Raw genomic sequence first — 14,211 nt, 5'->3', positions numbered from 1 at the left:
GGTCCCACAATTCAGGGAGGCTGTTGATAAAGTGAAGCGGGTTCAGAGAAGAGCCACGAGAATGATTAAAGGATTAGAAAACCTGCCCAATGGGGATAGATTCAAGGAGCTCCGTCTATTTAGCTTAAGAAAGAGACAATTAAGGGGTGACTCGATGCCAGTCTATAAATACCGACATGGGGAACAAATATTTAATAATGGGCTCTTCCATCTAGCAGAGAAAGTTATAACACGATGCACTGGCTGGAAGCGGAAGCTAGACACATTCAGATGGGAAAGAAGGTGTAACATTTTTAACAGTGGGTAATTAACCCTTGGAACAATTTACCAAGGGCCGTGGTAACACCAGACTGGATGTTTTTCTAATAGAATTTCTCTAGGAATTATTTTGAGGAAGTTCTCTGGCTAAGGTCCCTTCTGGCTTTGGAAATGCTGGTCCTCTCCCTCATCTCCAGGTTCCTCTGTCCTACAGCCTGCAGGGCTTAGCCAGGCAGATGGTAGCAAGCCCTGAGAAAAGGGAAGGGAAATCCCCTCCCTGCTGCACTGTGCGATTCCAAGCCTAGGGTTCGACGAGTTATCAGCTGAGTGCAGCAGCCCTGAGGCGCCAACCACAAGCGGCTCGTCCCCAGGGCTCTCTGCTGCAGTTCTGCAGCCAAGTCACCAGCACCGTCCCCTGCCCAGCATGCTTTCAAGCCTCTGCTGAAGCGTCTCTCTGACTCACTACATCTGTTTGTTCTTCACCTGCGATACAGTGTCCCCCCCGCCCCCCACATGACAGTAGGGATGGGCCCCAAACACCTCTGAAGCCTGCAGAGTCCAACCCCAAATTGGGAGGTGCCCAAATGCCAGCTCTGCGTCCACGTCTGGCAGCGTGGGCCCCATCACTGTGAAGTTCCAGCCCTACCATAGCGTGGCAAGAACCTGCCTAAAGGGCCTGACAAAGCCTCCTACAGCACCAGGCATCTACTGGCTTCTCCACGTACACACTAACTCCAGCCCTGAACAAAAGCTCTGGAGGAAACCAGCCCTTCCACTGGCATGGTCCAGCAAACAGGGCAGGCAGGAGACCGGGCTTATCGCAGGCTCCACCACTGACCCACAGGGCGGCCTGGGGCAAGTAGCTGCGTTTCTCTGTGCCTCGGTTTCCCCATCTGGACATGGGGCTAGTCATACACTTAGCGAGCCACCTTCATAAAGCGCTCTGAGTCTATGGATGGAGAGCGCTAGCCCAATACCATACTATTACCTCAAGGAACAGCCCCGCTGAGACCGTGATCACCAGGATTTGGCTGCTGGGCCAGCTGGGATGGCTCAGAAGCTCCTGTGGGCTACGTAGCAAAATGCAGCTGACTTCTTAGGGCTTGAATCCTGGCAGGAGTTTTGCACCAGAAGAGGCTGGAAGCCAGGGTGAGGTGCACGGGCACAAGCTCTGCTCGAGACCAAGGCAGGGCGTCTCTACGGGGGAAGTGCCCCGGCATAACTATCCCGCTCCAAGCCCCAGGATAGGGGGAGCAGCGGGGAGCAAATGCATTAGTGGGCTCTGCTACCTTCCCATTCAAGCGCTTCGGCCAGAGATGGTAGGTCTGGAGCCGAACAACCAACCCTCCTGGAGCTTTACAGGCGCCTTTGACAAGGCTGTCATGGGACGACAGAGGGGGAATCGAACAGGAAGCCATCCTCCCTCGCACTCCCCTTCCCCGGAAGGTCTGACAGCCATGCTGCGGCGCCTGCCCTCAGGACCAAGGTGGAGGCAAAGCCCACCCAGGGACGGCAGGAAGGGGCCGGGCCGTGGGAGGAAAGGGCTCTGTTTATCAAGTCGCAGGGTGTGGCAGGTAGCCAGGAGCCTGTCTGAGCAGCACGCTTTCCTCTGTCCGAGCTTCCTGACAGTGCTGGCTCCCAGTCCCTGCCTCATCCCTTCTGGAGCTGGGCGAATCACGCGGACAGCCCAGACCGAGAGGGGAAGCCGGCTCTGACCCAGGGCTGCTCACTGCATCTCTGCCTCCAGCTCACCTTCCTGGGGTGGTGGATTCCCTCTCGGAGGAGACTCTCCTGGCCACGCCAGATGGGATGTGCCCCGAGAACAGCCTGCAAAGGGCAGCCTTGCGCTGACACTACGCCAGCTGAAAGGGGCATGGCCACATGGTATCCGGGGTCAGAGGCACCTGGTGACCCTGGGGGGTAGGGGTAAGTGAGGCTGCGCTGTACACAGCTGGGAAACTGGCTGCTGAAGCCTCATGACTAACCCGCCGGGCACTGGTTGGTGCTGGGAGCGTGAGCCCTCGAGCGCTGGAACGGCTGGATCCTTAGGCCTGTTATTCCACAGGGTTGTAGTGGGCGCGGGTGATGGAGGATGGCATTGTCTGCCCCAGCACAGCAGCAGCCCTGTTCTTCCCATGGCCAGCAGCATGGTCTAGTGGATTGAATAAGGGTCTGGGAGCCAGGCACTTGCAATATCTCATCCCAGCTCAGCTACCAACTGGGCTGGTGACACGGCTCCTGGGTTCTGTTCCTGTCTCTGTGCCTCCGTTTCCCCAGCTGTCCCATGGGTGAAGTGTCCCTCCCCTTCTTCATGGAGTACTTCAGCGGTGCACTGTGCCGAGTGCTGCTATTCTGATCCTGGGATGTGTTCGGCTCATTTGCCTTGGAGACTTAGCCAGATTGTTACCTATGGCATTGCCTAGTGGTTAGAGCAGGTGACAAGAAGACATGGGTTCTATTCCTAGCTCTGCTGCTGACCAGCTGTGCGCGCTAGGGCAAGTCCCTTTCTCATGACATGCCTCAGTTTACCTAGCTGTAAAATGGGGATAGAAACTTCCTCATTGTAAAGTGCTTTGAGATCTTCCAAAGCCAGGAGAATGGCAAATGGTAGTAAGGGATTGTGCTAAAATAAAGCGCCCACTGTAAGTATGATCAGCTTTTCGTTGGTGACCAGCTCTGGCGGCAGATCATTGCTCTCGTCCCTAGGAGAGCTGCTTGAGAGATTTCACCCTAGTTAGTGGTCACGAGCTATTCTCCGCGTCACACCTCGCTCGACTCACGCAGGACACTTTCCCTTAGACTTTAGTGCTAATATCTCCCCCCTGCTTCTCCCCCAAGGCCGGGGGGCGGCATTACAGCTCGACGCCCCTTTGGAACCCCACGGCAACTGCCCCCAGATAAGAGCTAAATCCGCATGTCATCGGTTAGCAGCTGGTGTCAGCCATTCACAGCGATAACTGCTGGAATCTTGCCAAGCCTGTGCAGGACAAAGGCAAACAGGGGCCTGACGGGACGGGACGGGATGGGCGGTGCTCACAGGGAGGGACAGGTGGGGGGCAGAGCACCAGTGGCACTGGCAGTGCCAGAGGAGGGGGTGGGCACAGTAATTGGCCCCTCAGCAGCAGGAGAGGGGACACTTTCAGGTTGCTGGGGTGGCACTTGGTGCCAAGGCCCCCAAAGCACTCATCTGCCAGCCAAACCCAGCAGAGCCTGGAATCTGCTCCGAGACCTCCATGATGGGCACAGCGTAAGACAGACAGACAGACACTGCTGAGGTGCCTCTCAGAAACACCCAACGATTACCCCCCGCCCCCAAAGCGGGCTCCCCCAGGTCCCCAACCAGCCTCCAGCACCCACAGGGCGAGCCATCCACCCTCCCCTAGAGACATCCCTGAACAGAGCAGGCTGACTTTTGTATGGCAGGGCCTTGGTCATGTGCTGCCCTGCTCCTTAAAGGCACATGTGGCACCTGTTGCTCTATGCACAATCAAATCAACCTGGAGAACCCAGCAGGGCACAGCTGGGTCCCAAACAGCTGGGTTCACTGAATATATGCAAACAGGCGTCCTGCTGTCTGCCTGGTCTCTGGACACTCTAAAACGAAGAGCACAGTGAGGGCCACTAGAAGGCTCACCAACTATTTAAAGGGACACTGCCCGATTCTTGCACACTATAGTATGTACCCTCTCTTTTAAAGATGAATCTCCCTCCGTTCTTTCCTACCTCACTGGGAATTTGCTGGCTCCTTTCCTGGTCCTCTGGAACTCGCTATCTTCTTGGAACTTGTCTAAGCTAAATCATTTTGGGTCATCTGCATATGTTGCCACCACACTGCTCCCCCCTTTCCCGCTTCATTAACAAACCACATAACCAACACCAGGCGTCCTCGTAGGAAACCTTGTGGCACTTTGATCACGATGGAAACTGACCCCTGCGCTGAGACTGTCTCGGGGATCAGCTCAGCTCTGGCCAATTATGCTTGCTGTTTTTCAGCGTGGATTCAAGGGAACATTTCCGGAAGGAAACACAGCCATTTGCTGCAGCTCATCACAACAAACCGTACAGGATGGAGGCAAAATTCCTCTGAAAGGAACTGCACAATATAGGAAACGCTCAACGATCCCACTGCCCCCACGTCAGGGAAGTGCCTTGCACGGCTCTTCCACTGGGCGTATTTTAAATCTACCCTGGAAGGTTTTTCCATAACGTTGGCAGGGATTTGCGGATCCCCAAACACACACGGCATCCCTCTACTTTCTATGCACAGCACTGCCGCCCCCCAACCCAAGCGCACTGGCTGGGGCTCCCTTGGGAACCCAGCCGTGTCATCCTGTAATCGGCTGGCGTGGTTGCTGAGATGTGCTCTCTCTCCTCATCTGCCCCTAGCTCCCGCTGTCCCAGGGAATAAGTGAATGGGACTCGGAAACAAAGATGGGGGCTCCCTCCCATTGTGGCACAGTCAGAATGAAACCTACAAAGATCTACTCTGCACAATGAAAGGAAATGCTTCCTCTGCCTCCCTCCTCCGTCTCGTCCTGCTCCGTCTGTGATTCCATGATCACAGCAAACTCCTGCTAGATTCCAGCGGGTGTCCAGGGCCTGCCAACATTAACCCCCAGCGTTCCCCATCGTGCTTGGCTGGGCTGGTCAGCTCTGGGCTGGGTCAAAGTACCTTGCGTTTACTTGGCATTCTACAAAGAAAGATCATAACAAAGCTCATCCGACAGGGCAGGTGCAGGAACCTCTGAGAACTAGCTGCCAGTTCCTCCCCTGGGAGTGACTTCTGCACCTCTCATGGCAGGGTGCCTGGTAACAGACGTGACAGCTTCGCCTTGGCGTGAACTATCAAAAGAGAAACAAGGTTGCTGTCAGCAGAGGATAGGAGTCTCTCCTTCCGCCAATTCAGTTTGATCTTGCCTTGACGTGAGATGTGAACCCAAGGCGCTGAGCACTTAGGGTTCCCTCCCAACAAGACTCTCAACAAAAGTCAGAGGGTTTGCCCTGGCGTGCTGGCGGATTCCAACCCGGGTCGATGCATTCTGCCTCAGCTACAATCCTGGGCCCCCGTGTTCAAGCAAGACGATTTCAGTCTGGGGCAGGTGCAGAGAAGGGCTCCTGGGATGGTCAGGGGATCAGGGGCCTATGGTCTGAGCTGGGCTTGGTTTGCCTAGCAAAACGAAGGCCGAGCGGGGATCTGACCGCTCTCTACAAACACAACTGGGCTAAACACCAGGAGGGGGAAGAGCCGTTTAAGCTAAAGGGCAATGCTGGCACAAGAACAACCTATGTCCTAGTGTAGTGCCATAAACAGTGATTTGCACCGGGCCGGCTCACCACGGGGATTATGACGTGTCAGCACAACTAAAGCGGAAGGCTGGGATCCGGGACGCTGGCTGGGAGCGGAAGCTCAGGGCTCCAGTGGCTTTGCCGGGTGGCAAACATGGAAAATAATTAGAAAGGGAAAGACAAAGACAGGGGGCCTGGCGGGACGTGCCCGCTCTGATTCACCTTCAGCTGCTCTGCACTGTGGCACTAATTGTGCAGCCATGGAGCTAGACCTCCCCTTCACCTTATACTCAGCCCGGTGCGCTGCTGGCCGGATAATGCCACTGCTTACTCCCTTCCCTGTTTCACCTGCAGGGGTGGCATGAGCGGTCCCTGAGTCCACCCTGCCGACATCCAGTGGCTAGGGCAGTGGTTCCCAAACTTGAACAACCTGTGAACCCCTGTCACTAAAATGTCAAGTCTTGCGAACCCCCTCTTAAAAATGAAGATTTCCAGGGATTTTCTCCTTTACCTGAGTATAAATGATAAAAGCAGTGATCTTGGTAATATAAAATTTGTTTTTATGACATGCTTATTACACACTCTTTATTATTAATTATTATTTATCACTACAGTATTGTTATTACATTATGAAAACGGCAGCACTCTTCCAAGCTCTCACTTTCGTAGCTTGTATCACTTTGAATAAGCCTGTTAGAAGACAAGGTTCCTAGGTTTCATCAAGGAGTATCAGATGGGAAACAGCAGGAAGGGATCTAAGAAGCCAACCCAAAGAGTTCCTCCTACACAAGCATTCGGGTCTTGAGCAGTCCCGGCAAACAACGCACATTACAACAAAGCTTAAACTTGTTCTTCATCATAATTTTATAAACAAGACTAGCTGCCTATTTAATTTTAAAACCAGCAAAAAATACCCACCTCCCTTTCCAGTTCGTATAAGGCGTCTTGAAGTGTGATAGAGATGCTGGCTTTGATCTGCTTAGCTCTTGGAAGTCCAGGGGCTCCGGGCTGCTGGCCCCGGGCTGCCCGGGGCCCCTAGGGACAGCTCTGTCCGCCATTAGGGAATTTTTTTCCTGAGAACCCCCTGTAACATTTTGCGAACCCCAGTTTGGGAACCACTGGGCTAGGCGGTAGGGCGAGGAGGTGGCAAGGGCAGGGGCAGGCCAGTACACTCCCTCCAGGGACACAGGACCTGCTTTCCGGGTTGGAGTTGTAGAATTGCAGGCCCAGTTTTGTGCACGCATTTAGCACGATGGTGGTGATGGGGGCACGATCAGGATAATCGGACGTGCAAATGGACTCGGAGACCTCTCAGGAGCAGGACAGTTACGTGCTGCTGCGTGGAAGTGTCTCCCAAGACCCGTCTCCTCGCTGCCCTCTGCTTTGGGGAGGCAGTTCCACAAGCGGGTGCAGACAGACCAGCAGTCCGTCACGGTGGCCTTGCACGGGTGCAAACAGCAGTGCAAGGGGCAGGGCAATGGGGAAGCAGGCGCGCGGGGGGGGGCATTCACATTTCAGCTCATTTTGCACAGGTGCGGGACAAAGTGCAGGAGGAGGGGCAGAGCAGGGATCACTAGTATTTCTGGGCTGTAATATCCTGATTCTGCCTGTATATAGGGCAGTGCTGTGGGCAGACATGGCCTCCCCCGGCACAGAGTTTTCTAGCACCCACCCCAGATATTTTGCTTTGAAACCAGGCACCGACCCACTCGAGCCTGGGCAGCGGGCGTGCACGCGGTGCTGGAGACACCCCTCATTCTCGGAGCCGGGGGCGGGGCCGGGTCAACCTGCTGCAATCCGGCTGCGGGTTTGAGTAATTCGAGCCCGGGAGTGGCGCAATCCCACTCGGCGGAGGCCGGGGTTATTGCGAGTGTGAACCTCCGCGTGTCGTCACGGCAGGAAAGCGGAGGGGGCGGCGCTGCCGCCGGGGCATGTTGCAATCCGGAGTGAGTTCAGCGTCAGCCGCGCCGGAGGAGAGGCGAGCGGCGGGCGGCGGCGGAGCGGCACGGGGGTGGGGCAGCCCCGATTAGCTCGGGTTTACATCATCCGCCGGGATCTGGGGCTCGGAGCCAGGGGGCCGGGCGAGGTGAGCCTCCCCCGGCTGCGCGCAGCCAGCCCCGCGAACAAAGCGCCCGCCGAGACGAGCCGCAGCCCCGCGCTGCCCATCGATCGCCCCCGGCCGGGGCTCGGGGCAGGACCCCCGGAGCGGAGCAGCCCGGGACAATGGCGGGTCGGGGTGTCTGAGACTCCGGGATCGGCCTGCGGGGATCGCTCCGGAGCGGCAGCCAGCCCCGCGCCTCTCGCCCGCCCGCCCCCCGAAGGTAGGGCACCCTGCTCCCCGGGGCGGGGGTCCCCTCGGGGCGCGCTCCGGTTCCACCCGCCCGGGCTCTGGGGGAGCCGCCTTGATCGCCCCGGGCCCCCGAGATCGGGCCGGCAAGCGGGGCCACTCTGCTGGCGGCCGAAGGCGAGCGCCGCCCGTGGGTGCCCCGGCCCCGGGGCAGCGCGCACTGGGTAGGAGCGAGGGCGGGATGCCCGGTGCTGCGGGGAAGGGGGGTGCCAGGCTGGGGGTGCCCGGTGCTGCGGGGAAGGGGGTGCCAGGCTGGGGGTGCCAGGCTGGGGGTGCCCGGTGCTGCGGGGAAGGGAGGTTACCGGTGCTGCGGGGGAGGGGGTGCCAGGCTGGGGGTGCCCGGTGCTGCGGGGAAGGGGGGTGCCAGGCTGGGGGTGCCCGGTGCTGCGGGGAAGGGAGGTTACCGGTGCTGCGGGGGAGGGGGTGCCAGGCTGGGGGTGCCCGGTGCTGCGGGGAAGGAGGGTGCCAGGCTGGGGGTGCCCGGTGCTGCGGGGAAGGGGGGTGCCCGGTGCTGCGGGGGAGGGGGTGCCAGGCTGGGGGTGCCCGGTGCTGCGGGGAAGGGGGGGTGCCAGGCTGGGGGTGCCCGGTGCTGCGGGGAAGGAGGGTGCCAGGCTGGGGGTGCCCGGTGCTGCGGGGAAGGAGGGTGCCAGGCTGGGGGTGCCCGGTGCTGCGGGGAAGGAGGGTGCCCGGTGCTGCGGGGAAGGAGGGTGCCAGGCTGGGGGTGCCCGGTGCTGCGGAGAAGGGGGGTGCCAGGCTGGGGGTGCCCGGTGCTGCGGGGAAGGGGGGTGCCCGGTGCTGCGGGGAAGGAGGGTGCCAGGCTGGGGGTGCCCGGTGCTGCGGGGAAGGAGGGTGCCAGGCTGGGGGGTGCCCGGTGCTGCGGGGAAGGGGGGTGCCAGGCTGGGGGGTGCCCGGTGCTGCGGGGAAGGGGGGTGCCAGGCTGGGGGGTGCCCGGTGCTGCGGGGAAGGGGGGTGCCAGGCTGGGGGGTGCCCGGTGCTGCGGGGAAGGGGGGTGCCAGGCTTGGGGGTGCCCGGTGCTGCGGGGAAGGGGGGTGCCCAGCACCCCCACCCCCGTTGGCAGCCGTTGTGTAGCAGTGACTCAGCGGCAGCCGCAGCAGGATGGTGCAGCGCTGGCTGGGAGGGTGGAGAACAGCACCAGGCTGCCCCCTAGAGCAGGCAAGGCCCAGTGCAGGCTACCGGCCTCACCTGGCTGCTGTGGGGGCTCACAGCTGGGCGGGGGCCTCTGCTCTGTACCTGTCCTGCAGGCTGACCCCCCCCCCCCCCCCACCATCAGCAGACACACACTCACCACCATTGTTACACCATGAGACACACTCACTATCATGACACAGACACATGCACTCACCACCATTATCACATGGAGACATACACACATTCACTCACCCCCCGCTTATTGCCCTATTAAACACACACACACATCCTCGTTACACACCGAGACACACTGTCATGACACTGACACACACACTCACCATTCTTACACTATGAGACACACATGCACTCACTATTGTTACACGATGGGAGAGACAAACCCATGCTGTCATGACACACACTCACCATTATTACACTATGAGACAGTATCATTACATCATCAGACGTGAATGCACACACACATCCTCCTCAGACACGTACCCGCTGGCGCTGGCTGGCTGGAGCCTTTACTACTTTGGACAGGACATCAGTGGGTGGCAAGTTTTGGACAGAAATACTTCTCAGTTGGCTTTGGATGAACTCATGTTTAACTTGGGGCTTTGTTCCCTTCACTGTAGTAATTCTAGTTACTCAGAGCAGCTGTTCTGAGTGCCTAGGTCTTCCTGGGTAGCAGGGTGGCACAAATCTCCTCCTCGGGGCATTGAAGCAGGTGCTTTTGGCCCAGGTTTGTGCAGACTCTCATGTTAACACTGCATCTGATGCAAACAGAATACTTAAGGCTGTACAATTGGAAATGGAGAGCTAAAGACAGCGCATGGCAGGTAGTTGCCGCACCCAGTACATGTCTGTATGGGCCAGGAGCTGGGGGTGCTCGCAGCATGCTAGAAAACAAACCTGGGTTCCCAGAGTGGCTCTGTAGGAAGGAGATAGACCAGGCAGAGCAGGGATTTCCTGGGTTTTCTTTCTTGAAGCGACTAGTTTCGCTCTGCAGCTGCAGCGTGACGTAACCCTTCCATCGTCTTGTTCTGCAGATGAGTCTAAACGTGCAGGCGATCCCTGTAGCGTCTCCACTGAGGAAGAAACGGCTGGACTTTGAGGATACCCCTGACTCCGAGCCCTCAAAGCCCAAGCACCCACGGTTGGGTCCCGTGTCAGGACTCACCCCATGCCTGCAGCCCCTTGTGCGGTCCCCTTGTGCCGTGGAACAGGACTCCAGGGTCTTGCAGATTGGACCGTACATCCTTCTGGAGCCCAGGGAAGGGGGCCGCTGCTACAGGGCTGTGCACAGGCACACGGAGGCGGAGTACAGCTGCAAGGTACAGCAGGGTTTCTGGTGCCAGTCTCTGCTCCCCCCCTACAAGGAAATCAGAGCCTGGTCTTACTGGAGAGTACGTGCCCTGGGGAAGTCTGTGGGCTTCAGATCGTTTATGGGAAAATGCCACGGCACTTCAAAGTTTCTCCATTCCCAGCTGGGGTCCCCCTCAGGTTTATCAACTCCCCTTTCCAGCCTGTTGTCCAATTCTCGCCCACGTCCTTCCATGAGCGGACAGGGGATGGACGGACATGTATCTTCCCTGCCCAGCATCAGAGGACGAGACCCACACTGCGGCTGGTGGGTTCCTGGTCCATGGGTCCCCTCTCCTTGCGTCTCACATTCCTCCTAAGCAGTGCTGTCCCCTGGTGGCTACATTGTGAAATTTAAGAACCCTTGGACATCATGGCACACGAGAGTGAGGTACGATACTGCAGCTTGGAGACCCCCTGCCCCCACTTAGACAGAACCCTAGATCCCTTGCGGCAGCAGGACTGTAGACAAGAGGGAACGATTGCCCTGAGGCCTGTGCACGGCCCGGACCGCACCAGCCCCACGCCTTTCTTTCTGGGCTGCTTTTCCTCATGCCCAGTGTCGTTTCTCTTTTAGGTTTATCCGGCAAGGAGTTACCCGGAGACGATAGCCCCTTACGGGCACCTCTCACCCCACCCCAATGTGGCCCAGGTCGCTGAGGTGATCCAAGGGGACCAGAACGTCTACGTCTTCTTCCAGCCCGGCGGAGGTGACATGCACAGCCACGTCCGCCGGTGCAAGCGCCTGCCCGAGAGAGAGGCCGCTGGGCTCTTCCGACAGATGGCCGAGGCGGTCGCCCACTGCCACGACCACGGGGTCATCCTCAGAGACCTCAAACTCCGCAAGTTCCTCTTCGTGGACAGGGAGAGGTGAGGGCTGGCGTCCAGCTGAACCCTTCAGCATCAGGGGCCCCACAGCGGGCTGGATGGGGAGCAGGACTCCGGGGTCCAGTGCCTGGGAGCCCAGGGCCATTTTCCTCGTCCATACGATCGTTGTGCAGAGCCCAGCCGAGGCTCTGGAATGAGCTCTCCCTGCGTGCGGCTGCAACAGCCTTGCTGGGACGCAGGCTGTCTGACCCCAGGAAAGCCGGGGGAAGGGAGAGACAGCAGCTTATCAGGGCTAGTGGAGGGAGGGGTTCCTGGGCGTAGCGGGAGCCTCACTTCCATTCGAAACCTGTTTCTCTAGCCAGGCTGAGCCCACAGGCCCCCTGCATGTTGCAGATGCTCCTGGGGCCTCATGTTTTGTGTCCCCGGGGCCCCAGGTCACAGCGGCATGGCAGTGAGCGAGCAGACCCCTAGAGTATAGCTCAGGGTCGTTCTGGCTGCAGCTTTCGCTCTGGGCCCTGTTCCTTGCATAGCTCCGCAGAGGTCTGCTTGTGCCGCGGGGAATTCAGACCTTTGTATCCTTCCAGAGCCGCCAGGGCTTCGCGCTAAAGCCTCCTCCGGTGGCATCTCCCTCCAATCCTTGTCTTGGTCACTGAAGAAGTTCGTTCCCACCTAGTTTTCTGGGGCGGTACCATTGTCTCGTGCTGGGAGGCAGGACTCCCGGGGTCTGGCTCTGTGGCCTACCTCCCTAGCACGGTTGGACTGCCCAGCGGTCGACAGGCTGATTTACTGGCGTTTTCCCTCTTTCTCTGCAGCACAAAGCTGGTGCTGGAGAACCTGGAGGACGCCTGTCTTCTGAGCGGCCCGGATGACTCTCTGTCGGACAAGCACGGCTGCCCGGCCTACGTGGGCCCGGAGATCCTCAGCTCCAAGAACTCTTACTCAGGGAAGGCGGCTGACGTGTGGAGCCTGGGCGTGGTGCTCTACACCATGCTGGTGGGGCGATACCCCTTCCAGGACACTGAGCCCGCCATGCTCTTCAGCAAGATCCGCCGGGGCGTCTTCTCCATCCCGGATGGCCTCTCCCCCAAGGCCAGGTGCCTCATCCGATGCCTCCTGCGCAAGACCCCGGCTGAGAGACTGACGGCCCGGGAGATTTTGCTCCACCCCTGGCTAGCGAGCGGTGGTGCTGCCTCCGAGGATTCCTGCACAAACCCCTCTGGGGAGCAGGGGATGGAGCAAGTTGTGCCAGACACCTGGAGCCAGAAGGACGAGGAGGAGGAGGAGGAGGAAGATCTGCACAGTTAAGCATTCAGAGGATCCCCAAGGATGCATTACAAAAGGGGCCCTCCATGCCCCCAGGGAACCTTAGACTGTCGGATGCCCCAGGCGAGCTGGGGCTGGTGACTGTTTGTCTAAGGGGGGGCTGCTGCTCAGATTGGGATAACGCTGTGGCTGTGTCGGCCCCAGCAGGGCCCAGATCCAGGACTTGTAAACCCAAGTGCCTCAGAGGGGGAGCTGTGGTTGTCCAGGCGCGTGTCTGAATCCTGCAGAGCGGGAAAGTGCCTTAGCCTCTGACACGGCGATTCAGGGCGGACGGGACTAAACGGGAGCGAGCCCCGAGCGAGCCCTGGTCTAGGGGCCTCCCACTTACTCGTGCCAAAGAACTTGTTCAAACTCTGATCACCAGCAGCGCCCTCCCAGAGGGATGGTGCGTTTCCCATTCCCAGACATGGGGCTCCGGTGGCAGGGAGCGGCTAGGGAACCAAGGCAGGCCCTGGCGTCTCCGTGTTCTGCACCAGTCCATGTGGCTGCGTAGAAGCAGGATGGGTGCAGAGGGGGCTGAGGTCTGATACCAGCTTCCTGAAGTGGGGGGATTGGGGGGGCCCTTTCCCAGAGGGCACAGGCCAGCGGGCATGGGAGGGTGTTTGAGGAGCTCCTTGTCTTGTCACCTGGGAACTGTGAACTTTGCTGCAGCCAGGGCAGCGGCTCCGGGGGGCTTGGAGGGTAGAGAGGTTAATGGGCAGAGCAGAGAAGGGAGAGGGGGATGCTGGGTGGGAGCGTGAATAAGACGGGGGAGGGGGGCAGGGTTCCAAGGTCACGTCACAGCAGAGCCCAAGAGCTGGACGCAGCCTGTGTAGCCCTGTGGGCCACCTCCCCTTCCCTTTGTAGCTGTAGCCCGTACAGACTACAAGTCCCAGCATGCAGTGCTCACCCCGGAGCAGAGGGGAAGGGGACACGCTATGCTGGGGTGGGGCACAGGTCTATGCTAGTAGGAAGGGTGACTACGGCCTGCCCCATTTGCCAGGCATGGTCCTTGGGCTCCTGGCAATGAGCAAATAAAGCCCCTGCCCAAGCTGTTCCCGGTGGGGCAGAGAGTGAGCCCTGGCTGGCGTGGGGGCACTATGAGGTCTCTGCACTATCATGCCATGTAGCCTCTCTCTCCCCCCCCCATCTTGTGCTGTGACTGCAGCAGGCTGCCTTGGCTCTCTAACCTGCCCACTGGGGACCCTGCCCTCTGCTCCACCCCAGGAGCCCGTGCCAGGCCAGCCCTGCGCCATCCCTTCAGGCCAGGGGGCGGGGGGCCGGCCGCAGCCCAGAAGAACTTTAACCATACGTATCTCAGGGAGTTGTGAGGCAGCTGGTTTCTGGGGAGCGGCCGGCGTGCGCAGAATGGACCGGCCTGCTCCATCCCACTTAGCCCTGCCGGGCACCTGCCGCTCTCCCAGCGCAGGCCCGGGGCCTCGCCTCGCCTCTCCCGGAGCTGGGCCTTCGTAGCGTGCGTTTTGTACCCCAACCATGTGTCGACACTACAGGGCCCAGCCCAGGACTCCTTTGTACACAGCACCATGTGTCTCTTTTTCTGTCCTTTGACAAATAAAAGGTTTGTACCACTGGCTCCTTACCTGAGCGCTGCTTGGAACTTCTGCGCCCGGGTGCAGCAGAGATGGGCTCTGGTTTGGGTTTGCAAAGGCTCCTGACTC

The 14,211-nt window shown here is 59.2% G+C and overlaps 1 protein-coding gene across 4 annotated transcripts; it reads left to right on the top strand.

The window, feature by feature from the left end:
* Nucleotides 1-7,460: 7,460 nt before the first annotated feature.
* On the top strand, nt 7,461-14,124 carry TRIB3 (tribbles pseudokinase 3). 4 transcript variants are annotated; one of them, XM_065566288.1, is made up of 4 exons: nt 7,461-7,490; nt 10,090-10,374; nt 10,980-11,272; nt 12,043-14,124. In XM_065566288.1, the coding sequence occupies exons 1-4, from the start codon at nt 7,476-7,478 to the stop codon at nt 12,533-12,535; spliced, it is 1,086 nt and encodes a 361-aa protein (XP_065422360.1). In that variant the 5' UTR covers nt 7,461-7,475; the 3' UTR covers nt 12,536-14,124. The 4 variants fall into 4 exon arrangements, with proteins under 4 accessions (XP_065422360.1, XP_065422362.1, XP_008170404.1 ...); XM_065566290.1 differs by lacking the exon at nt 7,461-7,490 and adding an exon at nt 7,500-7,630; XM_008172182.4 differs by lacking the exon at nt 7,461-7,490 and adding an exon at nt 7,520-7,865.
* The last annotated feature ends 87 nt before the right edge of the window (nt 14,125-14,211 follow it).

Source organism: Chrysemys picta, chromosome 13 (genome assembly GCF_011386835.1).
Source record: "Chrysemys picta bellii isolate R12L10 chromosome 13, ASM1138683v2, whole genome shotgun sequence".
NCBI lineage: Eukaryota > Metazoa > Chordata > Testudines > Emydidae > Chrysemys > Chrysemys picta.
Note: the sequence above shows the minus strand (reverse complement) of the source record. Positions and strands in the feature narration are given on the sequence as shown.